Raw genomic sequence first — 12036 nt, 5'->3', positions numbered from 1 at the left:
GTTAGGTGAGCAGAGGGTGGAAGGGCGGAGGAGCCAGGCTGGGAACATTGATCAGTGAGGCAGAGGCATGTTGTACAACAGATGTACCAACACATTCGCTCCACCCGTCGTGTCACTTCTCACCTGAGGCTGCCCGCACAGCGCCACGTCCCCTGTGTAACCCAACGGCTGGATGCCAGCTGCCTCTGCTATGTGCAGTCACGCCAACTGGCAAAGGGGCTCATTCAGTGTCGGCCCTGTGGTCTGCATGGTGTTTCCTGGGGGAAGTTTCCCCATTACAAATCAGCTTCCACCAGACCCCCCATCACCTTCCTACAGGCCACACACCACTACGGCAGGCAGTGTTTCTTACACTCGGCCCCCAGGACCTCCAGCATTCCATGTTTTCTTCTTTTCCTAGCTGTAGCTAGGTGTATTTATTAAAAGATCCACCACTGACCAGGAAAACATGAACGGTTATGCTGGGTACACACTGAGCGATATATCGTTAAAGATATGCACAATACCGATGTATCATAAACATTGTCATCGTTAATGTGTGCACAGGAGCATCATTAACGAACCCCCCCCCCCTGTCATCTGTACCGATGATATCACTGAACAATAATCGCCAACTTCAATATTAGGTGTGTACACTCAATATCGCCCACCCTCAGCACCTCAGATTTTGTTAACTATATTGGCGGTGCCGCAACTTGACCAGTGTTTACATTAGGGGTCGTGAGTCTGAGAAACAAAGCGCTGAGGTAACAGTACAGAGAGACAGGAAGACCACCTCTGATTGGTCATATGAGGTGACAGGTAGACCCCCCCTGATTGGTCATATGAGGTGACAGGTGGACCACCCCTGATTGGTCATATGAGGTGACAGGTAGACCCCCCCTGATTGGTCATATGAGGTGACAGGTGGACCACCCCTGATTGGTCATATGAGGTGACAGGTAGACCCCCCCTGATTGGTCATATGAGGTGACAGGTGGACCACCTCTGATTGGTCATATGAGGTGACAGGTGGACCACCCCTGATTGGTCATATGAGGGGACAGGGAGACCACCCCTGATTGGTCATATGAGGTGACAGGTAGACCACCCCTGAGTTTAGCACAGCCGCCACAACGCTGATGTTCTAGATGTCCTGCAGCAACAACAGTTCCCCCCCCCCCCCCCCCCCCTTCACTGCAAGGCTGCTATATACAGTAGCTGGCATATTGGGAACAGACCCGCACAGTTGCTGCACTCTTGTATGCTGGGGCACGGTAATGTGGCATCTACCCATCCGGCTGCAGGAAGACGGTAGCGTTGTGACTGCGACACGGCTACAGTTTATACAGAGTAATATCCGTGTTTATGTGACACTTTACTACTATTTACTATACACCAGTCCTGCCCTCCCCCACACGGGACAGAAGTTATTGTATAATTAGCAGAGTTATAAACACCAGGGAGCTGTGCTAATTACTGTTACTACCCTCTTCCCTAAGCCACAACGGCAGGAAGACTGGTGCTATTCACCTTCTATGGAGACAGCTTCCTTACCAGCCGCGGGGGCTGCACCACGCACAGCTCGCCAGCCGCGGGGGCTGCACCACGCACAGCTCGCCAATCAGCCGCAGGGCTGCACCACGCACAGCTCGCCAGCCGCGGGGGCTGCACCACGCACACCTCGCCAGCCGCGGGGGCCGCACCACGCACAGCTCGTCAATCAGCCGCAGGGCTGCACACACACAGCTCACACTGGAGGCTTCATTCTGTACACACTTGTTCTTGTCCCTGATCTCTAAGCTCCTTCATTAGTAAACTGGTCCTGTATATAACACATAGGTTGGAGGGTGTAACAGTACTGCGGTCCTGTATATAGCAGCACAGCGGCCCTGTATATAGCGGTGTATAGCAGCACAGCGGCCCTGTATATAGCGGTGTATAACAGCACAGCGGCCCTGTATATAGCGGTGTATAGCAGCACAGCGGCCCTGTATATAGCGGTGTATAGCAGCACAGCGGCCCTGTATATAGTGGTGTATAGCAGCACAGCGGCCCTGTATATAGCGGTGTATAGCAGCACAGTGGTCCTGTATATAGCAGCACAGCGGTCCTGTATATAGCGGTGTATAGCAGCACAGCGGCCCTGTATATAGCGGTGTATAGCAGCACAGCGGCCCTGTATATAGCGGTGTATAGCAGCACAGCGGCCCTGTATATAGCGGTGTATAGCAGCACAGCGGTCCTCTATATAGCGGTGTATAACAGCACAGCGGCCCTGTATATAGCGGTGTATAGCAGCACAGCGGCCCTGTATATAGCGGTGTATAGCAGCACAGTGGTCCTGTATATAGCAGCACAGCGGCCCTGTATATAGCGGTGTAAAGCAGCACAGCGGCCCTGTATATAGCAGTGTATAGCAGCACAGTAGTCATTACACCCTGACATCCCCAGCACCAGATGACCCCCTGCCGGAGCAGTGTATACAGATGACCCCCTGCCGGAGCAGTGTATACAGATGACCCCCTGCTGGAGCAGTGTATACAGATGACCCCCTGCTGGAGCAGTGTATACAGATGACCCCCTGCTGGAGCAGTGTATACAGATGACCCCCTGCTGGAGCAGTGTATACAGATGACCCCCTGCTGGAGCAGTGTATACAGATGACCCCCTGCTGGAGCAGTGCATACAGATGACCCCCTGCTGGAGCAGTGCATACAGATGACCCCCTGCTGGAGCAGTGCATACAGATGACCCCCTGCTGGAGCAGTGCATACAGATGACCTCCTGCTGGAGCAGTGCATACAGATGACCCCCTGCTGGAGCAGTGCATACAGATGACCCCCTGCTGGAGCAGTGCATACAGATGACCTCATGCTGGAGCAGTGCATACAGATGACCCCCTGCTGGAGCAGTGCATACAGATGACCCCCTGCTGGAGCAGTGCATACAGATGACCCCCTGCTGGAGCAGTGCATACAGATGACCCCCTGCTGGAGCAGTGCATACAGATGACCTCCTGCTGGAGCAGTGCATACAGATGACCCCCTGCTGGAGCAGTGTATACAGATGACCCCCTGCTGGAGCAGTGCATACAGATGACCCCCTGCTGGAGCAGTGCATACAGATGACCCCCTGCTGGAGCAGTGTATACAGATGACCCCCTGCTGGAGCAGTGTATACAGATGACCCCCTGCTGGAGCAGTGTATACAGATGACCCCCTGCTGGAGCAGTGTATACAGATGACCCCCTGCTGGAGCAATGTATACAGATGACCCCCTGCTGAAGCAGTGTATACAGATGACCCCCTGCTGGAGCAGTGTATGACACCCACCATAGCTATCCCGGAACCACTGAACATGTCAGTCAGTCGTCAGCACATAAAGCAGCCTCTTCAGCCTGAGCTATAATTACCGGGGGATAATTGCATCATTGCTGCTCTGTTTAAGAGCACTTGTCAGTATTACCTGGGGCCAAACACACCGGTGCTGCACAATTATCCACCCCTTGTAATTACACCCCCGCCATGTCTTACTGCACACATCTTAATGGACTGATATTCAGAGCGAGGGGAGGGAGGGGGGCGAATGACTCCGCTCAGCTGGAGTATGCTGAAACTTAGTGACCTCTTAATCCTTAACATGCCAGAGGGCGCGGAGGCCTGGTGGAAGTCACGGGTTAAAACATTGAGCGTTGACAGTGAGTTACAGGCGCCACACAGCAACCGAGGGAAAGTGCCCGCGACTCGGCTACTGCCCCTGGGGGGGAATTCTGAGAGCGGTTTCAGGTGGTTTTGCCCAAAGCAACCAACACAGATCTTTGCCTCCACTTATATAGATGTTGCAGAAATCTGAACGCTAGAACTGGATCAGTTAGTCGATGTGGCCCCACTGCGGCGATAGGACGCGTGCGGCCTCTGTTACCCACAAACCGTACAATCCGATAAAGACTTTACACTAGATCCGGTAATGACACAGGTAACACTGACCTTTAGCAAACTTCATGTAATGCACTCGCTTCTTCGAGGCTTTGGACTTCTCTTCCAGGCTAAAGGACTTGGCGTTGTCATTAGCAGGAGACGCTGAAACAATAAAATCAGTAATCATCATTATTAATTAATATCCTTCTTCCCTTTAATTACACCACCACCTAACCTAGAACTGCTCGGACCATTTCAGCCGCTTGATTTAAAGTGACAATCATGTTACATACAAAACCATGGCAGCACGGATGGTGTAGTGGTTAGCATTACCGCCTAACAGCGCTGAGGTCATGGGTTCTATCCCCACCATGTGTTATATATACGGGGCAGTACGGATGGTGTAATGGTTATAGCATTACTACCTCACAGCACTGAGGTCATGGGTTCTATCCCCACCATGTGTTATATATACGGGGCAGTACGGATGGTGTAATGTTAGCATTACTGCCTCACAGCACTGAGGTCATGGGTTCTATCCCCACCATGTGTTATATATACGGGGCAGTACGGATGGTGTAATGGTTATATTACTGCCTCACAGCGCTGAGGTCATGGGTTCTATCCCACCATGTGTTATATATACGGGGCAGCATGGATGGTGTAATGGTTACATTACTGCCTCACAGCGCTGAGGTCATGGGTTCTATCCCCTCCATGTGTTATATATACGGGCAGTACGGACAGTGTAATGGTTAGCATTACTGCCTCACAGCACTGAGGTCATGGGTTCTATCCCCACCATGTGTTATATATACAGGGCAGTACGGACGGTGTAATGGTTATAGCATTACTGCCTCACAGCACTGAGGTCATGGGTTCTATCCCCACCATGTGTTATATATACGGGGCAGTACGGATGGTGTAATGGTTATATTACTGCCTCACAGCGCTGAGGTCATGGGTTCTATCCCACCATGTGTTATATATACGGGGCAGTACGGATGGTGTAATGGTTACTTTACTGCCTAATAGCACTGAGGTCATGGGTTCTATCCCACCATGTGTTATATATACGGGGCAGTACGGATGGTGTAATGGTTATATTACTGCCTCACAGCGCTGAGGTCATGGGTTCTATCCCACCATGTGTTATATATACGGGGCAGTACGGATGGTGTAATGGTTATATTACTGCCTCACAGCGCTGAGGTCATGGGTTCTATCCCCACCATGTGTTATATATACAGGGCAGTACGGATGGTGTAATGGTTAGCATTACTGCCTCACAGCACTGAGGTCATGGGTTCTATCCCCACCATGTGTTATATATACGGGGCAGTACGGACGGTGTAATGGTTATAGCATTACTGCCTCACAGCGCTGAGGTCATGGGTTCTATCCCCACCATGTGTTATATATACGGGGCAGTACGGATTGTGTAATGGTTAGCATTACTGCCTCACAGCACTGAGGTCATGGGTTCTATCCCCACCATGTGTTATATATACAGGGCAGTACGGATGGTGTAATGGTTATAGCATTACTGCCTCACAGCACTGAGGTCATGGGTTCTATTCCCACCATGTGTTATATATACGGGGCAGTACGGATGGTGTAATGGTTATATTACTGCCTCAGAGCACTGAGGTCATGGGTTCTATCCCACCATGTGTTATATATACGGGGCAGTACGGACGGTGTAATGGTTACATTACTTCCTTACAGCGCTGAGGTCATGGGTTCTATCCCCACCATGTGTTATTTATACGGGGCAGTACGGACGGTGTAATGGTTAGCATGAGGTCATGGGTTCTATCCCCACCATGTGTTATATATACGGGGCAGTACGGATGGTGTAATGGTTAGTATTACTGCATCACATCGCTGAGGTCATGGGTTCTATCCCCACCATGTGTTATATATACGGGGCAGTACGGACGGTGTAATGGTTAGCATTACTGCCTAACAGCGCTGAGGTCATGGGTTCTATTCCTACCATGTGTTATATATACGGGGCAGTACGGACGGTGTAATGGTTAGCATTACTGCCTCACAGCACAGAGGTCATGGGTTCTATCCCCACCATATGTTATATATATATATATATGGGGCAGTACGGATGGTGTAACGGTTAGCATTACTGCCTCACAGCACTGAGGTCATGGGTTCTATTCCCACCATGTGTTATATATACTGAGCAGTACGGACGGTGTAATGGTTAGCATTACTGCCTAACAGCGCTGAGGTCATGGGTTCTATTCCTACCATGTGTTATATATACGGGGCAGTACGGACGGTGTAATGGTTAGCATTACTGCCTCACAGCACAGAGGTCATGGGTTCTATCCCCACCATGTGTTATATATACGGGGCAGTACGGACGGTGTAATGGTTAGCATTACTGCCTCACAGCACAGAGGTCATGGGTTCTATCCCCACCATGTGTTATATATACGGGGCAGTACGGACGGTGTAATGGTTAGCATTACTGCCTCACAGCGCTGAGGTCATGGGTTCTATCCCCACCATGTGTTATATATACGGGGCAGTACGGACGGTGTAATGGTTAGCATTACTGCCTCACAGCGCTGAGGTCATGGGTTCTATCCCCACCATGTGTTATATATATATGGGCAGTACGGATGTGTAATGGTTACATTACTGCCTCACAGCACTGAGGTCATGGGTTCTATCCCCACCATGTGTTATATATACGGGGCAGTACGGATGGTGTAATGGTTAGTATTACTGCGTCACAGCACTGAGGTCATGGATTCTATCCTCACCATGTGTTATATATACGGGGCAGTACGGCCGGTGTAATGGTTAGCATTACTGCCTAACAGCGCTGAGGTCATGGATTCTATCCCCACCATGTGTTATATATACGGGGCAGTACGGACGGTGTAATGGTTAGCATTACTGCCTCACAGTGCTGAGGTCATGGGTTCTATCCCCACCACGTGTTATATATACGGGGCAGTACGGACGGTGTAATGGTTAGCATTACTGCCTCATAGCGCTGAGGTCATGGGTTCTATCCCCACCATGTGTTATATATACGGGGCAGTACGGACGGTGTAATGGTTACATTACTGCCTCACAGCACTGAGGTCATGGGTTCTATTCCCACCATGTGTTATATATACGGGGCAGTACGGATGGTGTAACGGTTAGCATTACTGCCTCACAGCACTGAGGTCATGGGTTCTATCCCCACCATGTGTTATATATACGGGGCAGTACGGATGGTGTAGTGGTTAGCATTACTGCCTCACAGTGCTGAGGTCATGGGTTCTATTTCCACCATGTGTTATATATACAGGGCAGTACGGGTGGTGTAATGGTTAGCATTACTGCCTCACAGCGCTGATGTCATGGGTTCTATCCCCACCATGTGTTATATATACGAGGCAGTACGGATGGTGTAATGGTTACTACCTCACAGCGCTGAGGACATGGGTTCTATCCCCACCATGTGTTATATATATATACGGGGCAGTACGGATGGTGTAATGGTTAGCATTACTGCCTCACAGCGCTGAGGTCATGGGTTCTATCCCCACCATGTGTTATATATACGGGGCAGTACGGATGGTGTAATGGTTAGCATTACTGCCTCACAGCGCTGAGGTCATGGGTTCTATCCCCACCATGTGTTATATATACGGGGCAGTACGGACGGTGTAATGGTTAGCATTACTGCCTCACAGCACTGAGGTCATGGGTTCTATCCCCACCATGTGTTATATATACGGGGCAGTACGGATGGTGTAACGGTTAGCATTACTGCCTCACAGCACTGAGGTCATGGGTTCTATCCCCACCATGTGTTATATATACGGGGCAGTACGGATGGTGTAGTGGTTAGCATTACCGCCTCACAGCGCTGAGGTCATGGGTTCTATCCCACCATGTGTTATATATATGGGGCAGTACGGATGGTGTAGTGGTTAGCATTACCGCCTAACAGCGCTGAGGTCATGGGTTCTATCCCCACCATGTGTTATATATACGGGGCAGTACGGATGGTGTAATGGTTAGTATTACTGCCTCACAGCACTGAGGTCATGGGTTCTATCCCCACCATGTGTTATATATATACGGAGCAGTACGGACGGTGTAATGGTTACATTACTGCCTCACAGCGCTGAGGTCATGGGTTCTATCCCCACCATGTGTTATATATACGGGGCAGTATGGACGGTGTAATGGTTAGCATTACTGCCTCACAGCGCTGAGGTCATGGGTTCTATCCCCACCATGTGTTATATATACGGGGCAGCACGGATGGTGTAATGGTTACATTACTGCCTCACAGCGCTGAGGCCATGGGTTCTATCCCCACCATGTGTTACATATAAGGGGCAGTACGGACGGTGTAATGGTTAGCATTACTGCCTCACAGCGCTGAGGTCATGGGTTCTATCCCCACCATGTGTTATATATACGGGGCAGCACGGATGGTGTAATGGTTACATTACTGCCTCACAGCACTGAGGTCATGGGTTCTATCCCCACCATGGCCCTAACTGTGCGGCGTTTGTATATTCTCCCTGTGCTTGCGTGGGTTTACTCCAGTTTCCTCCCACAATTTTAGTTAATAAATAAAACCAGGGGCTGTGCTGTGACCAGGGGGGGTTGTACAGCTTTCTGAGCATTGCTCGCCAGAAAAAGAAGGGTTAAGGCACCGTTTGTGAACCCAGCGCTAGTAGTTGTCCCTTCTGTCACTTGTGGTGAGTACACATGGAAGCAGACACAATGCGACATTTATAGGTAAATATGTACACAGAGCGGCGAGGAACAGGCACTATAGGAACACAATGGAGACGGCAGGATAAACAAGGCAGTCCGGGTTATGTGATCCAAAGGACAGCGAGGATGGCTCAGTGTCTTGGCACAGGTGTCATGGCTCCTGACAGGTGTCTGCATCCAGCTTACAATCTAGATGCGGACAACAGGTGGTCCCCCCCCCCCAGCCTCCACCTGCAGCCCCCAGCCGGCTGCACACGCTCAGTCTTGCCCACCTAACTTTGTTAGAACTTCATTTTACCAGGAGGCACAAACTACATAATGTATTATAATTACATCGCTCCTTCCTAGAGGGTTAAATAAGTAAGTCATGGTGTCACTAGTTCTCATTATCAACACGGACCGTGTAATGGTTAGTATTGCTGTCTCACAGCACAGGGGTCAGGAGTTCAGTATCCGCTCATAGCTTATCTGTGTGAGGTTTGTATGTACTCCAATAGTTTGCATGGGTTTCCGCAAGGTGCTCTGGTTTCCTCTCGAGCTCAGAAGACATACTGGTAGGTTAACTGGCTTATGATGTGAAATTGATATATAGACAATAGCTGGTATGATAATACATGGTAATACAAAGCTGGACGTCTCACAGCTAAGTTATCGGGGAAGATTAAAAGCAGCGCTTCATGTTAGGGATATGTATTTCTGGGTGTAGTAATCCTCTATTAGAAGCAGCCAGAACATACGCTGGAACGTAAATTGCTAAGTTTGTTTGATGTTAAATAACGTTGCTGCCATCATGTGGCCAAAGTTGGGTATGGCACCCATACTAATTATATACGCAAATCTCATCGCTGACTCAATTACCGATGCCATGGAAACATTGTATGTACCAAGGCTTATAACATAGCAGGGGGTAAGGCCTACCCAGAGACTCTATATACCATGTCTATTATAGACATTACTTCGCAGTCAGTAAATACCGCACTGCCCCCTAACCAGGTAACTCAGTATGCATAGGCTAATATCACAGAATTAATCTAAAGAGCATTAATCCTAAAATACATATTAGCTTCAACAACACTACTACTGATGTCATACATACGGTTTCCGTGCTCTTTATAGCACTGAAAATGAATGTATCTGTAGAGTAAGGTTGGTGCTATGAAGAGTGGGACACAGCAGAACGGACATACAGCGATGTAACGTACTTCTGCTAAGAGAACACGCCTGCTGAGGGTGCATTATATACACAGCAACTAGTAACATAGTAATTAAGGCTGAAAAAATACGTTGGTCCATCGAGTTCAACCTCTCTGACTTGTAACTACTGACGTGAGTAAGTCATATCTATAGGATTCCCTTAGTGGCCAGTTTTGATGTAAATTCAGTAACAGTATTTGCTGTAACCACCCCCACCGGCAATGAGTTCCAGAATGTTACTGCTCTAATGGTGAACAATCCTCTTCTTAATTCAGTACGGAATTTCTTTTCCCCGAGCCTCAGTACATGCCCGCGTGTCCTAAGTATAGGCCTGTTACTGACCAATCATCTCCCAGTTCCATATGATTCCCAATCCTGTAGTTGAACATACTAATCATATCACCTCTCAGCCTCCGTTTCTCCAGTGAAAACATATTCAGCCTGGTTAACCGATCTTTGTATTCTAGTGATTCCAGACCTTTTACTAGCTTAGTCGCCCTTCTCTGTACCTGTTCCAATTCATTTATGTCCTTTTTAAGGTGCGGTGCCCAGAACTGAACACTATATTCCAAGTGTGGTCTCACCAATAGAAACAAAAATAGGAAGAGGTGTGACAAGCACACTCACACCCAAGCGCCCAGTGATATATTCTTTATATCCTTCTTCTACTACACGTGGTCTCACCAATGCCTTTTAAAGAGGCACTATCACATTGGCATCCCTTGAATCCATCCCCCTTTAAATGCATGCCAGTGGCAGCATTGCAGGCAAATATTCCATGAGAGCTTTGATGTGACTGCTGGCACTTCCTGCCAGCAGTCACATCAAAGCTAGGAACCTGTAACTGCCCGTACACATGCAGAGGGTGACCAGTGAGGGACGATACAGCATGTAGCACAGCCTCAGCCTGTATTCACACACATTAGAAGCCCGGTGGGACAGCCATCTCCTGTGACTAACAGCTTCAACAGGCGGAGCTCAGCAAAGATGCTTAACAAGCTCCGCAGCAGGTTTTGTTCATAGGCAACGGGGTAAGGGGGCAGATTCACCTCTGTGCCCAGTGGTCTGTGTGCACAGTCTACCTATTATTGGTGCGCCACAGTGTGGCACAAAAGCAAATCACACTGCTCCAGCACATTAGTAAGAATACGCTGGAGTTCTAGCCCAATAATAGAAATACGGAACAAATATATTTTGGTTACCGTAACTTTCCGTAATGTACAAAATATGTACTATTGAAGATAAATCAGGGGGTGACTATTAAATCGTTTTTAGTTTTTTAAGGCAATGGATATATTTTATGCTTGTTTGTACATTAACCCGGTATAGCTTGTTTTGTGTGTATGTTGCACAATTCAGGCACCACAATAAAAAAATTGTGTTACAATCGGAGTGTGACTTATCCTGCACACAAACATGTTTGCATGCACCAGGAGAACAGAGTGAGAACGTGCTTCACGTGTACAGATGTTCCCGTTGCAGGACTGCGTACCTGCGCCACATCACAGAGGGAATACTCAGATGGGCGGTAATTCATTTAGAAGGTCAACTGCCAGTAAGCTGACCTCAGACTGACCAGGCTGAAGAGAAAATGTCCCAGTCAGTGGGTAAAGGGGGGAAAACTTTTTTTAGGTATATAAGTGAAAGGAGAAAAACAAAAAGTGGAATAATTAGACTGAAGACAGAGAGTGGAAGTAATAGCAGATAATAATAGTAATAGCAGATAATATTAATAATTATTTCTGCTCAGTATTCACTGCTGAAAGAGAGGGGAAGGGGCCACAGTTAAGTTGCAAGTATAGTCAGAAAACTGAGGGAGAGACAAGTACATTTATAGAGGAGAAAGTCCTCACAGAACTCTCAAAACTGAATGTGGATAAATCAATGGGGCCAGTTGGGATACATCCAAGGATACTAAAAGAGCTTAAAGGGGAGCTGGTAAAACCAATAACAGAATTATTCAACCAGTCACTAGCTACTGGAGTAATCCCAGAGGATTGGAAAACAGCGAATGTAGTCCCACTGCACAAAAGTGGAAGCAAGGAAGAGGTAAGCAATTATCGACCAGTGAGCCTTACATCAGTAGTAGGGAAATTGATGGAAACACTCTTAAAACAAAGAGTTGTAGAATATCTCAAAACCAGCAATTTACAGGATCCAAAACAGCATGGGTTTACTGGGGGAA

General features: G+C 48.4%; 1 protein-coding gene across 1 annotated transcript in view; it reads right to left on the bottom strand.

Moving 5' to 3' along the window:
- The window catches only part of PINX1 (PIN2 (TERF1) interacting telomerase inhibitor 1), a 109137-nt gene that overhangs the window by 77814 nt on the left and 19287 nt on the right, over positions 1-12036 (bottom strand). The window contains exon 5 of the mRNA XM_083178782.1: positions 3969-4061. Within this exon, the coding sequence (XP_083034908.1) occupies positions 3969-4061 (93 nt within the window). The remainder of the gene's footprint in view (positions 1-3968; positions 4062-12036) is intronic.

The sequence above is a fragment of the Crinia signifera genome, chromosome 3, assembly GCF_055691185.1.
Source record: "Crinia signifera chromosome 3, ASM5569118v1, whole genome shotgun sequence".
NCBI classification, from domain to species: domain Eukaryota; kingdom Metazoa; phylum Chordata; class Amphibia; order Anura; family Myobatrachidae; genus Crinia; species Crinia signifera.
The sequence above is the reverse complement of the archived record's forward strand: the minus strand, read 5'-3'. Positions and strand labels throughout refer to the sequence as shown.